General features: G+C 32.0%; 3 protein-coding genes and 1 pseudogene across 5 annotated transcripts in view; 2 read left to right on the forward strand and 2 right to left on the reverse strand.

The window, feature by feature from the left end:
• The window catches only part of LOC145975295 (glucose dehydrogenase [FAD, quinone]), a 73881-nt gene extending 57396 nt beyond the window's left edge, over positions 1-16485 (reverse strand). The window contains exons 1-2 of one of the 2 annotated variants that reach the window (XM_083105672.1): positions 16231-16485; positions 15555-15645 (exon numbers count right to left, since the gene is read on the reverse strand). The gene's annotated coding sequence lies outside the window, so the exon portion shown is untranslated. Of the gene's footprint in view, positions 1-15521; positions 15646-16230 lie in introns of both variants that reach the window. The other variant, XM_083105655.1, reaches the window with a different exon arrangement.
• The window catches only part of LOC145977641 (uncharacterized), a 78850-nt gene that overhangs the window by 1496 nt on the left and 59628 nt on the right, over positions 1-17726 (forward strand). The window lies entirely within an intron of this gene.
• Positions 168-2650, reverse strand: LOC145975310 (uncharacterized). Its single transcript, XM_083105685.1, has 2 exons — positions 2557-2650; positions 168-1952 (listed from the first exon to the last, which is right to left on the reverse strand). The coding sequence occupies exons 1-2, from the start codon at positions 2585-2587 to the stop codon at positions 475-477; spliced, it is 1509 nt and encodes a 502-aa protein (XP_082961811.1). The 5' UTR covers positions 2588-2650; the 3' UTR covers positions 168-474.
• LOC145973991 (ran GTPase-activating protein-like) overlaps positions 9892-17726 on the forward strand; it is a 13957-nt pseudogene continuing 6122 nt past the window's right edge. The window contains exon 1 of the transcript XR_014439600.1: positions 9892-10097. The product of XR_014439600.1 is annotated as a ran GTPase-activating protein-like (transcript). The remainder of the gene's footprint in view (positions 10098-17726) is intronic.

The following is a 17726-nucleotide window of genomic DNA, read 5'->3' on the forward strand; positions in this document are numbered from 1 at the left end:
CGAAGCAAATCTCTATCTACCTCAGATTATATCTATCTATACTTATAATTAAGACTTTTGCAATTTGTCAGACTCATACGAACTTTTCTCGGATAACCTACTATTTAAAATATAATTGTAGATATTTTATATTATAAAATTCATATAAATTTACATTTCGTTTAAATTATTTTCAAAATACAGATCATTTTATGTATAATGTGTGTTACTTAAATGTGCTCTTTATTGCTTACTTATTGAGAGTGATACAAGCCATAAAGAAAATGTGGCGGTCTTAGCGCGCGAGCATGCGATTCTGACTCGCCTGCCATCTAACAGAACATTACAATACTTAACATTCCGCCCGACTTTGAAATCTTTGGTTTCAAATATTACAGTATAAATAAACAAATTAACAGATTAAATGCATCTTGGATCCGGACGTCAAATAGAAATAAAATGCAAATAAAACAACTAACAAATGTAATTAAATGGTTAATGAATAGGTAATAGAGATAGTTTTTTGACTGGTCTTTTATAAATTCCGCGAGCTGTCTTAACAAACGCAACTCGAACAACTCCGTCAAGTCCGGGATGGACATCGATGATTCGTCCCAATGGCCAATGAAGAGGTGCGGTATTGTTCTCTTGCAACAGCACTAGGGCTCTTGGTTGGATATTAGTTCCAGAGATGTTCCACTTATGTCTGGTCTGGAGTTGATGTAAATATTCTCTTTGCCATCTTTGCCAAAAGTGTTGACGTACTTTCTGCAAATGTTCCCAGCGGGATAAACGGTTGTCCGCCGTATCGAGATAATAGTACTCGACTGGAGATGTAAGTGAGTCTCCTATTATAAAATGGACGGGAGTTAATACAGATAAGTCTTGAGGATCAGAGGATAAAGGAATCAGTGGTCTAGAATTCATGACTGCTTCAATTTGTATAAGTAATGTATAGGCTTCTTCAAAGTTTAGTACTAGACCTTGAGTTACGGTGTAAAGATGACGTTTTGCAATTTTAACTGCCGCCTCCCATAGGCCGCCAAAATGTGCGGCTCTCGGAGGTATGAATTTCCAGCTTATTTTTTGTGCGGCTAAATCTTCAGTGATGGTTGCGTTGTTAGATCGTAGAAATTCATAGATTGCTTGCAGCTCCTTATTTGCTCCAACAAAATTAGTTCCGTTGTCAGAGAATATTTGAGCGCATAGTCCTCTTTTAGAAGTGAATCTCTTGAGTGCTGCTAAAAAACACTCCGTTGTCAGTTGAGTAATCAGTTCTAGATGAACTGCCTTTGTACTTAGACATGTAAATACTGCGATATATGCCTTTAAAATTTGTGGTCTTCCGCGTCCTTGACTTGTGCGATATTGGAGGGGTCCAGCATAGTCTACCCCACAATTTATGAAAGGACGTGTTCCTTCGGTTACACGTTCTCGAGGAAGATTTCCCATAATAGCATCAGGTACCGATGGTCGCATACGGTAGCACTTAATGCAATTATGCTTTATTTTTTTTGCTTCTCGCCGTCCTGACAGCGGCCAGTATTTTTGACGTATAGAACTTAAAAGTTGTTCCGGTCCACAGTGCAGAAGGCGGACGTGCTCTTCGTACATCAGTAGATTGGTAATAAAATGTCCTGAAGGAAGAATAATCGGGTGTTGTTGTTCCCATGACATGTTAGATTGTTGTATTCGCCCGCCAATCCAGATTAAACCATTCGTGTCCAGAAATGGGTTGAGTGGAAGAAGCTTGCTTTTAGTGCTGACCATGCCTTTTTTTTGCAACTTGAGACGTTCTAGAGGAAAGGATTCTTGTTGCACCATCTTCGCTATTGTTAATTCTGCTTCTAGTAGTTCGTCTACAGTCAATGGTCCTGATAACTTCGTCTTTCGACATTTAATCTGAATGAATCGATTGCAATAGGCAATAACTCGTTGCAATTTTTTATACGATGAAAATTTATGTAGAATGCCTGAAATAGGGGAACACACATTAAGAAAAATTGACTTTTGTTCAGGAATGTTGATGATCTTCATGTTTGATGTGTGCGGTAGTTCATGAAATAGGAGCCGCTGAGGTCCTGCCCACCATAATTCATTTTCGATGAGTTTATCTCCTAGTAATCCACGTGACAAAATATCCGTCGGGTTTTCAAATGAATTTACATGACGCCAACTTTCCGGCTTCGTTAACTTCTGAATTTTTGAGACTCTATTTGCGACAAAAGTTTTCAGCTGCGATGCAGCAGTTTGTATCCATGCGAGCACGATTTGAGAGTCACTCCATAAATAAGTTGCCGATACCTTTATCCCAAAAGCTTGAGATACGACGTGTACTAATTTTGCAAGCAATAGAGCGGCACAAAGCTCTAAACGTGGTACGGAGAGTGTCTGCAGTGGTGCTATGCGAGATTTGGAGCACACAAGACGCGAAGTTAAGATTCCTGCGTCATCCCGATTAACTGCATAAATGCATGCGCCATATGCCTTGGTGGACGCGTCACTGAATCCATGTAGCTCGATAGTTCCCGTTATGTTATTTGGACAAATGACTCTAGGAATGCATATTTTATTTACCTTTGATAAAGACTTTATATACGTGCTCCATTTTTTATTCAGTTCTTGAGGAAGCGGTTCGTCCCATGATAGTTTCAATTGTCACAAATTCTGTAAAATGTGCTTTGCTTCTATTACAATTGGTCCAATAAGACCCAATGGATCATAAATACGAGCAATCGTAGAAAGAACAGTCCGTTTTGTGATACTAGTTAGGTCCGCTGGGGTGACGTTGAACTGTAATTCGTCCGTTTTTGAGTTCCATAGAATACCTAAAGTCTTCAATGCCTGTTTCTGTTCTAGTAGCAGTAGCTCATCTGCTTGATCTTCTTTTTGCAAGTGTTTGAGAACTTCTGGCTTATTTAATCGCCATTTTCGCAATTTGAATTTGCCTCGTGCTAACAGTTCGGTGAGTTGTTTTTGAAGTTCCAAAGCTTCGGTGATGGTATTCGTACCAGTAAGAACGTCATCCATATAACAATCGTTTTCTAAAATAGCGGCTGCCAGAGGATAATCCTTTCTTTCGTCTTCTGCTAGTTTCCTCAAGCAACGCATTGCTAAAAACGGTGCACAAGACGTTCCATATGTGACCGTATTCAGGTTAAAAATTTTAATAGGCAGGTCCGTTTCTTCTCGCCATAGAATGCGTTGCAATGGTCGATCCTCTTCTCTGATCAAAATCTGTCGATACATCATTTTAATGTCGCTAGTAATTACAATCTGATGTATGCGAAAACGCAGTAAAATGTCAATTAGATCGTTCTGCAGATTAGGTCCGCACAGTAGCTTATCGTTGAGTGAATTTCCATTAGATGATTTTGCCGATCCATCAAAAACGACTCGTAATTTCGTAGTCAATTTGTCTTTGCGTATGACTGCTTGATGCGGTAAGTAGAAAACTTCTACTTCTGAGTTAACGTCTTCAACTTCTGACATATGATTCAACAGCAGGTATTCGTTAAGAAAATTGTGATACGCATTCTTCAAGTCAGGCTGTTTGTTCAATCGTCTTTCCAACGAGAATAATCTTTTTTTGGCCTTGTCTCGAGAATTTTCTAGTTGAATTTCCGCATTCTTGGGAAGACTGACTATATATCTTCCGTCGTGTTGTCGCTGACAAGTATTTATAAAATGTTGCTCGCAAGGGTCAAGCTGATCTATTTCTTCTCTAATTTCGATGTCTTCAATCCTCCAAAATTGTTCTAATTGGTTATTTAAGGTTTCGTTTGTAATCAAATGACATGTCGAAACTTGATGTTCTTGAGGGTTATTCATTTCACCTCCAACAATCCATCCTAGCTTTGTTTTTTTGTCATATTGGCTCATCTTTTGACAATTGAATGCGCGGAATGCATAGAAGATTCCAGAATAAACCTGCACCAATCAATAACTCGATGACTCCTGGAGTGTCAAATGAAGGATCCGCAAACTCAATGTTATCTGGAATACGAACAACATCACTTGTTAACTTTATATGTGGCAACGTTTTTGTAATCTTTGGCATCACCAGGCAACACATTTGTGACGAAAAGGTACCGAATCTCGATTGAAATTGAACTTGAATTGATTGTCCTACTGTTGTCTTCATACCTTGAACTCCGCTTATAGACATATTAATATTTTCGAGAGGTAATTTAAGCTTGTGTGCTAAGGCGCTTGTTATGATATTTGATTGAGAGCCCTGATCTAGTAATGCTCTACAACTATGGCGCTTTCCGTACTTGTCATATATCAGCACTTGTGCAGTGGACAATATAACTTGCGGGGATTTCCCTTGCGCATAATGAATCGCTGTGTACTCGGAGCTATCTTGTGTGATGCAACAATTTTCTTCAGAAGTTTGTACGTAATGAACAGCTGTATTGGAAGATTGCGGTTCTGCTTGACTCGTCGTCTTCAAGAGTGCATTAGAAGGAATATTTGCTGTCCGATCTTCATGTAGTAAGGTGTTGTGACGTTTGTTACATTTCTTGCAAGTGGATGCCTTGCAGTCCTTACTTATATGTCCTGGCCGTAAGCAATTAAGACATAGACGCTTAGTTTGATCTCTTTTGCTCTTGTCACAATCGGCATGTCAAGAAATGATTGACATTGATAAATCTTGTGATTCTCATTACAAAGTTCACATGCTCTTTCGGTCGTGACTAATGATACTGCTCTTTCTTTCTTCGATACTTTTGCGCACTTAACTAATTCTTGTTTAATTTTGCATTTTTCTATTAACTCAAAGGATTGACTTCGATTTTCTAAAAACTTCAATAAATCTTCGAGAGATGGTAGTTCATCGTGTTCAATCTTGCTTACCTCATTTTCCCAATCTCGTTTCGTGGCGAAATCAAGCTTACTCGTGACGATATAACTTATTATCGTATCCCAATATTGTACAGGTTGATCTAGTGCGTTCAATGCTCGAACGTGCGACCTTACTAAATCGACGAGAGACCGATGTGTAATATTCTCTGCTTTGCTAATGGCGGGTAAGCTAAGAAGTTGCTGAACGTGTGCATTTACAATGAGTCTTCTGTTGTCGTATCTTCTTTTTATCAAATCCCATGCGATATTGTAATTTTCTGCGCTTGTGTTGAGACATTCTATAACTTGTAATGCATCGCCTTTTAGTGCACTTCTAAGATATTGAAATTTTTGAATTGGTGTAAGACTTACGTTCTGATCGATGACAGATGTGAATGAATCTTTAAACAGCATCCATTTTTCATATTCCCCCTGGAACGTAGGAAGTGCTAATGTAGGCAACTTTACCTTTGTGAAATTGTTATTTATGTTCTCTGCTGCTGGAACGTCCACTGCTTCTGTTTGTAAAAGACTTCTTGCCTTCGCCATACATTTGTAATAAAGGTTTTCAAATTCCAGACGTTGCTCTATTTCTTCCTGTGCTGGTTCTATAAATTCTACTGCTTCATCTTGAGGTTGATCCAATTCTTCTAATTGCGCTTGAACAGTTTCGAATTTATTTAATAATAATGAAGCAACATTTAACCGTTCTTGTACTTCTACCTTATCATTTGCCGCTGGAGATTCTAAGAATTCACTGAATCTGATTAAATTGCCTTTTATGTGCCTTTTACTTAATCTTAGTCCTTTTTTCGTTGACATGGTGCCTTCCCTCCCCTTTTTTTTGGAAAAGATTGAGATAGGAATGAGACTCACGTACCTGAAACTTCTCTTTATTCGGCTCGATTGTATTGTCAATATCGCAGGATCCTTGTAGTCCGTGTTGCTTGTCGTGCTATTTGTGTATAGCTTTTCGATTACTTCCTTTATAATAACCGTGCATTGATTTGAGGTTATACTTGCGATGATCGCTTCTTGTTGATTTTGTGTGAATATGATACTTTTTATTGCAATGTATATAATGTGTACACTGCTATTATGTTTTACTAATGCTGATTCTCGTTACGAATATCCGTAACGCCGTCGAAGGACCAAAATATGTTACTTAAATGTGCTCTTTATTGCTTACTTATTGAGAGTGATACAAGCCACAAAGAAAATGTGGCGGTCTTAGCGCGCGAGCATGCGACTCTGACTCGCCTGCCATCTAACAGAACATTACAATACTTAACAATGTGTCATTCTTTTGCATTAACATATTACGATTGTGATGCTTTTCTTGCAAAGAATTATTGATTTGGCATGTTTAAAGATTTTTTTCAATTCGAAAGGAATATATTATTGAGTAAAAAAATATACAGACCATATGTAAAGTAAAAACAAAAAATTTCCAAATTTTTGTTTCAATTGTCTGTTTTAAATGTTAAATTGTCGCATGTTTAAGTTTTGTTTTAAATGTTAAAAATTGTGTCTTAAAATTTAGATTTAGAATGCTCCAAGCGATTTATATTTCGAATTATTGAAATGTCAACTTAGATGAGATAATAATATCTTTTTCCTAAAAATATTCGTTTATAAAAGATATATATACTTTTACATGTAATATAACATATTACATTTTAATGTAAATGTTTCTAAATAAAATAAATGATATAACTAACATGCATCTAAATTTATATAAATCGAATTATCTTTCTATAAATGTCCGCAAACTCTCACCATCCCCAAAATATATGTAAACCTAGTTAGAAATAATTTCCGGAAAGTATATTTTAGCTATATTTTTCTCCATCTTTAAATTACATTTTATAAATATTTCTTATGTGTTCTTAAAGTATATATTAAAAGATTTTATCTCAATTAAAATTAAAAAATTTGCATTCTTTATATAATATAGGCAAAAGATATTTTTTACTAAATTTTTCTAAATTATATTTTTCAAATATATTTCCTAATTGTTTTCGAACTACAGATAGATATACTTTATTTTCCTCAAGATTACAAGATTACAGATATGTAAATTTCTTGCCTAAAAAGTCCAAAACATTCCCATACAGCACAACAAGATTGCAGAAACATTGTGGCAACGTTTTATTGCAATATTGCAACGTTGCATAAACGTTATAAAACGTTGCTGCAAAATTACTGCAAAGTTGCAGCAAGTATAAAATGTTCGTTTTCAGAAATATTAATACGTAACATTGTAGCAATATTGCAGTAAAATATATATGTAATATTACTTTAGAAATGTGCCAGTATACGATCGGATTGAATTTTTTCTGCCTAATATTTTTTGCGTGAATTTATGTACATTTTTCCTTTAGCAAACTATCCGCTGTTACTATCGGTCTTAAAACGCATCTCAAGCTGAAGCTAGAATAGCAATCACAAAATTTAATTATATAATTGTACTATTTTAGTTTTAGCTTGAGATTGCATTTTAAGACTGACAATAACGGCGAGTTTGCTAAGAGAAAAATAATGTACATAAAGATTCACGCGAAAAATATTAGGCACAAAAAATTCAATCCAATCATATATTGGCATATTTTCTATTTGATGATTATGATATAATAGAATTTCCGAATAAACATTATTTTATAAAATTCAAATCTTCATTTATCTCTTTAGACACATAAAAAACTATATAAAAAATATATTTTGTAAAAATGTATGTACATTTTATTCGAACTGTTGTTTCATAATTATATATCATATTTCAAACATTTTGTAATATATTTCACATATATAACAATATAAAATAATATTTCATATAAAACAATGCTTATTTCATTGTTACAAAATATATGAATATTGAGCAGTTTATATTGAAGACATAAACTATATCTTTGATTATAAGTATAAAAATAATTATAATTATAATACAATAATATTTATAATATTTATAATACAATATTTATAATACAATAATAAAACAAAAACTATCACAAAATTATATATCTTTATATAAAATAGATATAATAAACAATTAATAGGGATATAAAAACAAGAATATAAAAAAAAGTGACAATGCAACTAAAATGATACATATGATGAAATGAAAATTAATATTTCGAAGAAAAGTTGCGGGAGATTCTTTGCTGATAATATTATATATAAGATTCACTGTAGACAAAATATTATTGCTCAAAGGTGATAGAAAATGTAATTTATACATAATAATATATATTAAATCTCATGAAAGTTTGAATTTTGTTCCTTCACGCTACCATCTGGCTTATCAAAGAAAGCTTTCTCAGCCATATTTATAAATAAACCAGTTTCTATAACTCCAGGTATCAGAGATATTTCTTGATTAATTTTAACTCAATCAGTTACATCTTATGGAAAATGCGAGTCCAAGATAAAATTATAATTATCTCCCAGTAAGCAAAATGTTAACAAATTGCGTGCAAATTGGCAGCAAATTTAATCAAAATTCCACACCAAATCCATAGCCATCTGTGTCCGCATTAAGCTCGTGTTTTGCTAGCAAACCTTGCTGATATAACCTGACAGCAAATTGGTGACAAAACCCGAGCAAAGTTTGCTGACATGTTGACGTCAAATTGTCGGCAAAAACCGAGCAAGATCTGCGCGCGCGCAATCTGACAGCATATTGACGGTAGAAACCGAGCATGATCTGCTTTTGACCAAAGTGCAATAAAATTTAATATTACAGAATAAGTTTTATTGGTAAATTATAATTTTCTTTTCATAAATAACTATGAAATGTAATGTTATATCGTAGTTATATCTCACGTAGCAAATTCTCTTTCAACTTATTAAATTAATAATATTAATAATTAATTAAATTAATAATAAAGTAAATTGTGAAAATAATTAAATTTAATTTATAAAATTGAGACATAATTTATATGATAATTAAACTCTTGCTTTATGCTTCAAATAGGATAATTTTCCATTTATCCTGTTGATTCTAATCAGTTTAATATTCTCATATTAGGCTTGTATGAGATATCAAAAATTAAACCAATAGAAATATACTTTTGATCTTTTATTAATAGCCACTAGCAGGCTTTATATCTACTTCTAACAGGATTGCGAGAGAGCGTGCATCGCGTAGCGGAAAGCGAAGGAACTATTGAATCAAGGCACTTAAATACCGATTATGCAGGTTCTGCTCGGTTTCTGCCACCAATCTGCCGTCAAATTATGCGCGCAGATCTTGTTCGGTTTTTGCTGCCAATTTGACGTCAAGTCATGCAGCAAGCTTTGCTTGCTTTTTGCTGACAATTTGTCATCAGACTTTCCTGCACAGATTTTGCTCGGGTTTTGCCGCCAACTTGACGTCAAATTTTGTGCGCGCAGATTTTGCTTGGTTTTTGCCGCCAATTTGACGTCAAGTAATGCAGCAAGCTTCGCTTGCCAATTTGTTGTCGGATTTTGTCAGCAAGCTTTGCTCGGTTTTTGCCGCCAATCTGCCAGCTTAATCAGGTAATAACAACTCTTGTAGCAAAATTGTAGTCTTTTTGCTGACAACAATTTTTAGCAAGCACTTGGCGAAATCTGTTCGAGCAGACTTGGCTAACTGGGCTGTTATTACTGGGTCCTGTAATAAAATAACTAAAATAAAAACTTTTATTATTTTAACCAAAAAGTTATACAAAAGATTTATTTTAATTTTCTACATTTGTTTTAATATATCCTACAAAAATTAATGATATCAAAAAATTGGGCCAACTGATAATAAAATTTTATATATTATTTTATTAAGAAGGATATAGGATATTCTAGAGGAATGCACGCATGTCGCACGTGGTATCGATGTAAGAGAAAGATTATGAGCGAGAGCTAATCTGTAGAAAGTGTACAGTAAGGTTAAAGGCAAGATAAAAGATGGTTGAAACAAAAGAAGGAAGCTAGAAGCAAGAAGAAAGGATTTATAGATTTATAGATTGAAAAGGAAGAAGCAATCAAGAGCAATCAACGGTGGGAGATAGAGAAAGAGGAGATGTCTTTGTTTCGTTGTGGGAACTAGAGATGAAGCAGCTGAGAAAAAACGAAATTAAGGAAGATATTGAGAGTTGGCTGAACATAACGAAAACAGGAAGTGGACATGAGTTAGATTTTATCGAGTGGCTATGCATAGGGAGCAAAATAAGACACAAGTTAGAAGAGCAGAAGAGATTAAAGAAAAATGTGTTTCAAGAGATTGGAGGAGGCAGAAGGGCTAGAGAAGAGATGCAGTGAGCTGAGGAGAAATGTGAAGCACGTGCGCAGAGAAGAAAAGAGGATGTCGGCGACGCAAAAAAAGGTAAGAAGAGCAAAATGAAGAAAAATAAGAATGAAGAGAGGACGGAGACGAAGAATAGAAACAAGGAGGAGGATATTGAGGAGAGTTGGCGGAACATGATGGAAGCAGCAAGTGGGCTTGGGTTGTGTTTTTTCGAGTGGACGTTCATAGAGAGCGAGAGAGATAAAAGAGAAGAGGAGAAGAGATTAAAGGAAAATGTGATTCAAGAGATTGAAGGAGGAAGAAGGGCTAGAGAAGAGATGCAGTGAGCTGAGGAGAAATGTGAAGCATGTGCGCAGAGAAGAAAAGAGGATGTCGGTGACGCAAAAAAGGTAAGAAGAGCAAAGTAAAGAAAAATGAGAATGAAGAGAAATCGGAGACGAAGAATGTAATCAAGGTGAGCGGAGAAGAGATAAAAAAGAAGACGAGAAAAGCGAGAAAGGAGGGTTTAGGGTTAACAAGTAGGTTGGAAGAATGGAGGTCGAGGAAAAATAATAGGAGGGAAGAAATTAGTTAAGAAGGAATGGAGAAACGAAGTTGCTGATGAGGAGGTTGCGATGAAGGAGAGAAATAAAGAGGAGTTTGAAAATGAAAAAGATGTTGAAGAGGGAGATGAAGTAGTAGCAATTTGTAAGAGAGGGGAAAAGAGTAAAGGAGAGGAAAAGAGGAGAATAAAGAAGAAGAAAAAAGAAAAGTATGGAAAAAAGAGAGAAGAAAAGAGGAAATAAAAGAAGAAAGATCTAATTTTTAAGGAGTAAAAGGAAAATCAGCGGAGGGAAGGAGAGAGTTGGTGGAGGAGTTAAGCAATTAATAGAAAAGAAAGAAAATTAACTAATTGGGATTCAGAAGGAAGAAGGGAGAAGAAAATGCATGCTTTCTTAGCCTATATACTTAAGAATGAAAGAGCCACCCTCCCTCCTCCAGGAATGGAGAAAAGAATAGAAAGAAGAGGAAGAGCAAGAGAGAGAAGGAAAGAAGGAGTTTTAGGGAAAGAAGAGAAGAGGAATTCAAGAGGAAAGCAGGGGATGGGCGTGAGGGAGGGAAGGGTTATTAGAATGTAAAGGGTCGTATATAGCCAGGTCCGGTTTTTGACGTATATGTATTGTATTGTATGTGATGATGTAATAAGCTCAAGGGGAAGAGTAAAGAGCTTATCTATAAATAATTTCATTTTTGAATTGTCCCGAATATATAAATTGCAAATAATATGACTGCGTACTTAATAGATTTTTTATGAAAATATTATTTTATTACAAAAATAATATTAAAAAATTGCGTCAACTAAAAATAAAAACTTAAATTTAAACAGGCCATCAGAGCTAAAACGCGGATGGTAGTGCGTAAGTTCAACGAGAATTAAGTTTTCGTTAAAATTTATTTGTGTGCACAGGGCACAAAATTTTTTTGGTACGATACCAAGCAAATTTTTTAAATAATTCTCAATTCGAGAAATTATTTAATTATTATCCCTCTATTTCCCCCCTGTAGTGTTGTAGGCGAGAAAAATATCGGGCTGAAAGTCGCTGAATCGGGAATCGAACCCGAGTCTTTCGCTTGCCGGGCGACTGCTCTTACCACTGAGCTATTCAGATCCTCCAACTCGATACTTCTCGGTCGCCTACAAATATATATTAAATTAAAGTATAACGCCATCTTCCGCCGGCGTGAATTAAAATAACTATAAGAAATTAGGCTCTGTATATTAAAATATAAACTTAAATTTAAACAGGCCATCAGAGCTAAAACGCGGATGGTAGTGCGTAAGTTCAACGAGAATTAAGTTTTCGTTGAAATTTATTTGTGTGCACAGGGCACAAAATTTTCTTGGTACGATACCAAGCAAATTTTTATTTCAAAATTCCAAAATTCTATTGTGTGTATGTGTGCGTGTGTGTGTGTGCGCGCGCGCGCATGTGCGTGCGTGTATGTGTGTGTGTGTGTGTGTGTCAAGAAATCTCTTCTTGAAGAAGTGACGTAATTGTTTTTTGTTTGCTTTTTACCTTTTTAATTTAAAACCTTATCATAAATAAATTTGTTTCTTTTATGTTCATTTATGTTTCATGTTGCTCAAACATTCAATATTAAGTCATTCCATATAGTACGCCTATTTAAACAATTTTATACAAAGCTTTTATAAAGATTATATTTATTATAAGTTATTATAATTTAAAGTTATGCTTCAATTTTCATGAAATATTCACGAATTTAAATGGCAGCAAGTTTCTTTAATTATTCATAGATAAATTTTATCTTTAATCCAAGCAAAAAATAATATAAGAAAGTATAACTGAATTTTTGCAGCTATACTTTTCTTTGGAACTCAAATTGACACAAAGTCTTTAACGTATATATTATATGCAGATATTATGTACGTAATGTTTAAATTGACATTTTAATTATTACATCTACCTTGATGTTATCAATTTCTTTTCTTGAAAAGGACAAACATTCGATGTATAGTTTTAAACACAGGATACCAAGACACATAATCTATTTCTTTTACTAGATATTATAATACATATATTCTAGAATAAATTCAGTCGATTTATTAAATTCGAAATTAATAATTCGAAATTAATAATTCTTGATCTCTCTCTCTCTCTCTCTCTCTCTCTCTCTCTCTCTCTCTCTCATACTTCATACGACAATATCCTGTGAACAACAAATAAAATTTTAGATTATTATTTTTGTCTCATATATAGCTTTTGCTGGGTTTATCTTTGTATGTATGTACCATATAGATAGACTGTCGATATGTCGGTAAGTTTCATGCAATTGTTTGTATATATATTTGTATATGTATATGTATTGCATATAGGATTTTCCAGGATTATCATCTATTAATGATAGATTCTTGAAATCATTTACACGATATTTTCCTAATGAAAATTTAAAAAATATTGAGAAATCAAAAATGTCAAGAAATATAAAACGATTGAAAAAGGATTTTTCGCAAACTAAATTTTGTAAGGTTAAAAGATTAACAAAATTACATCTATTAGTTTATTCTAATAGAATTTTAATTTAAAATTTAATCACAAAGAAAATGATGTAAAGATATGGTAAAAATTAAAATCTTCTAAAATATGATAACTTTTGATATTTTCGTTGAAAAATTGTTTCCAAATAATCTTCTCAAGAATGTGATATTAACAGATGATGTAACTATTTTGAGAAACCTTCTATATTATAATAAATAATGTTTATAATTAAATTGGAATAAAAAATATTTCAAATTAATCAAAATATAATTATTATACAATATTTTTATAATATTTTAAAGATAAACCATTCAGAAATTTTAATGTGCAAATGTCAAAGCTATAATAGTTTTCCAATTCTGAATTATGTGAAATTTGAAATATGAATATTTATGATTTTATTTTATCTTCGTATGTGTGTGAACATTACGAAGACATATGAAATTAAAATTAATTGTAAAGTCGAATTGTAAAATCGAAAATCAATATTAGTTTTGAAAATCAGCAACAAATATATATATTGTGAGGTATACTTTGTATATACATATATTTTATAGTATTAGAATATATAAAATCAAATATATATAAAATCATATTTTAGACTAATTTAAAACAATAATTTAAGTAGAAAAACTGGTTGTAGCTTATTAGCTAGATAGTATAAATTAGAAGTACATATTATAAACTTTGATGAAAACGAATAATTATCTGAAAGACAAAATTAAAATAATTAATATAATGCAAAATACAGATGTAAAATGTTTATATATACATTACATTTTAATTTCATTGGTTTTAAACTGTGTTTAATTATGTATATACACACAAAATTCTTTTAAAAATATTTACATAAACAAATAAAAAGTATGTAAGAAATATAAAAGATATATATGCATATCTCATATATTTAATTACATAAGTATGATGAAAACACATGATTAATGTGTTAACACGCGTGTTATACGGAGCGTTTGATAAAGATTGCGCTAGCGCTCGTGAGCGGATAGAGCGCAGCAAACTGCAGAAAAAAATTCTTTACTATTTTGCAATTTTCATAATAATAAATGAAATATTAAATAAAGAGGATTGGCGAAGTACGCGCTTATCTACCTACTGTTGGTGCAAAATCTTTATGAGACACGCTGTATATAAATGGCTCGCGTACAGCGCGCGCTTATAGCATTCTAGTATAATTAAAATTTATATTAAACTATTAAATCTTTAAATTATTAAAACGTTTATTTAATTATTAAACATTGCTTCCTTTTAATTAGACAAGATTGATTGTGCAATATTTATATTTATTATATTTTAAACATATCACATAATTAACAAAAGAGATATTCTTTAAATATAAATCACTATGTAAATTGCTTTTTATATTATACAAATAAGATGATTAATTATTAAAGAAAGTTATATACTATGCATCAATAAATGAAAAATATGTAATAGTTTGCGTATATGTAATAATTTTTAGTATATATCTTTAGTGTATATCTTTGAACAGATATTATAATATTCGTAAAATTTTTTATATACGAATATGATAATTTAAAATAAGTTAAATTAAATAAACAAATAATTATAAAAAGGCTAATAAAACCACAAGCGCGCAAAGCGATCGCAAATTCTGTTACAGGCAATACAATAGTCGTAAACAATATATGTTCGATCACAATTACATTTCAAATTCTATAGAAAATAAGAACGCAGATGTCTCGAGCCTCTCCGGATCCTTTTCAATGTCGAGAAATAACAGTTCGAAAAAACATATCATGTCAATACAGTGTCAGAAATGTAAAAGAATTTCAAATAAACATCAGAATCGAGTAGCAAAAGTAACGCAAATTATAGTTTGAAATTGGAGCACATATAATTAATAAGTCGCAAATAAAACAATGTTAAATACATATGAATAATGATTCGCAAATAAGCAATGTTAACATATGGTTGTATATGGTTATATTATCATATAAACCACGCTAATTTTTCAATATTTGTTGTAAATTAAATAAAGTTTTAAGATAAAAGAATATTTCTATAATGTATTATAACATTAATGCATTATAAAAAAGTAATAATATATTAATATAAATGTAATAAATTTTTAATTTTTTCATTTTCTACATAGAAGAAAGCATCACTATCAGGATAAAAGATATATGAGCTCTTAAAAATTCAATTCGGCTTACGAGAAAATCCGATATTGCGTAATAAAAATACTATAATAATAACTTTTATCATACATACTTTTCAATAATTTTTGCACGTAAAGAGAAATAAGAGAAATAAGCATATTCCGATTTCCAATAAAGAAAAAGATAAAAATATACAGATGCATATATAAAGTTAATACATAATTACCGAATTATAAATATAGAGTAAGAACTTACCGGCGCATTCCTGATATTCATTATCAGCCATACCTTATAGCACTTTTTTTGTGAAATGATGCTTGTGAAATAACGCTTGATATTGATCGACGTTCATCGGCACGATGGTAATAAGATTTATCACCTGTGAAACAAACAGAATGTCTAGAGAACTGGCTGTACGTTCAAATTTACTTCAATATTGAATTTCTCAATTTAATACACGTCATGTCAACAAAGAGAGCACACGCACACACACATATACTCACACATACATTCTCTAATAAATACTCGCATATTTCGTACATATTCTATAGAACGATCGTTAAATCAAAACAAATCGCAACCTTCAAACTGCAACAATATGTGTGTGTATGCTATATATTTATCTACATTCTATTCTTCCTTCTCCTCGTGAAAATAAAATCGTATATAAAAAGTTATTACGTTATAAAATTATAATATTACGTATGAACACAAGTAAAAATTTTCTACTAATAGAATAATACAAAAATGTAAATATATAGTACATATAATATATAACATATAAATATATATAAAATATATAAAATATAACAATTTCGATATTATAAGCATTTAATATACATTATATAATTTGTTATACATTTTTTTATTTATATTTAAGAATTTCTTTAAAAATATTACTGAGATACATAAATGTTATTAAAACATACATTTTTATTTCATATATTAATTTCTAATAACTCACTCTGTGTAGTGCGGTATGCCAACATTTTACATAAGTATGGTAGTTTGCAGAAATTAGCTGTTGTCGACGTGTAACACACTGCGAGCGTAGGGTAAAGACTGCGCAATCACTGCAAATACGTTCCCATCTTACCACTTTGAAGGATCCTTGAGGACTAGACGAGAATACTTGATATTCGCGATCTCGGATCGATAGCCGACTCAATCCTGCGCACATGGGATGCGTAAACGCGCAACCAATCGCGACGTGTGACTTTTCGGCACAGCGCTTTGCTGTATGGGGAGCGAACGCACCCCTGATATTTTTCTCAAAAATGCTTGCGATTTCTCATTGTAAAGGTTTTTTCCGGATTTTCTGGCCATTCCCGACAATGCAGGGTTTAGACTCGCTTATCGATCGTAATCGGGCCGAGAAAACGCGTGTTGAGTAAGATTTTCTTCTTCTCTCTAGGCGCTTTTCTCGCCCGCTGTTTCGCGCGATCTTGGCGTTTCCAGAATCCTCCTGCATTTCATATATAATTTATATACATATTATATATAAAAAGATTAATAGAAGAATTAGAGAAATTGAAACAAATTATTCTGAAGGGGAAACATGAAAAAAATTGAAAATGAAGATGTATTAAACATACCACTGAATAATAATTCAAATTCCATGTTTTTTTTAGTCTCTAATTTTTTTTCACCTCTAATCTGTTTCTTCTTTCTATCTTCTTCTTTCTAATACATAATCAATGACAATATTCTCTCCATTTCCTTACATATATGTAAGGATTATGTAAGGAAGTGGAGAAAAATATTGTCATTGATTATGTATTAGAAAGAAGAAGATGGAAAGAAGAAACAGATTAGAGATGGAAAAAAATTAGAGACTGGAAAAAACATGGGATTTGAATTATTATTATTCAGTGGTATGTTTAATAAAAGAAAAATACAAAGAAAAGAAGATAATAATTACATTAATTTATAATGTTAATAATAATATAATTTTGTGAAGTCTACCATAATGATAGTGAAAAAATGTTTCCATTTAGATTATCCACAATAAAATAATAAATCATAAGATTCACGATTTTGAAATGCAAAAATATTTAAATGTATATGATTCTTTTTTATTAAAATAAAAGAATTTATTATCCAAAACATCAAAAACATATAATAGATTTTTGATATTTAATATAATATATTTTACAGTAGCTTTTCTTTGTTTTTTGAAATTTAAATAGCAGAAAGATTTCTTTTGTCTCTTTGTATTATATTTCCTTTTATAGTAAGATATATCTCTCTCTCTAAAATCAATTATATGAAAATACATTAATTCTCAAAAATTAATATTAATTAATCAATATCATACAATTAGCAATAAAAATCTTTTAAAATACACACATATACAGGGTGATTCTAAATAACTTTATTTTTTTGCAAAAACATAATCTTGACCGAATTCTAAGACGATTTTTCCTTTGGCAAAATTTCGTCCGAAGCTTAGTTTTTGAA

The sequence above is a fragment of the Camponotus vicinus genome, unplaced genomic scaffold, assembly GCF_025532165.1.
Source record: "Camponotus vicinus isolate PSW18456_S1 unplaced genomic scaffold, iyCamVici1.0 SCAF_1, whole genome shotgun sequence".
NCBI classification, from domain to species: Eukaryota; Metazoa; Arthropoda; class Insecta; order Hymenoptera; family Formicidae; genus Camponotus; species Camponotus vicinus.

Bases quoted from the DNA above. Each gene is read 5' to 3' on its own strand.
- LOC145975310 (XM_083105685.1), bottom strand. From the start codon at position 2,587: ATGGAGCACGTATATAAAGTCTTTATCAAAG. The intron at 1,953-2,556 runs GTAAATAAAATA...CCCCTATTTCAG, and splicing joins ATATAAAGTCTTTATCAAAG to GCATTCTACATAAATTTTCA.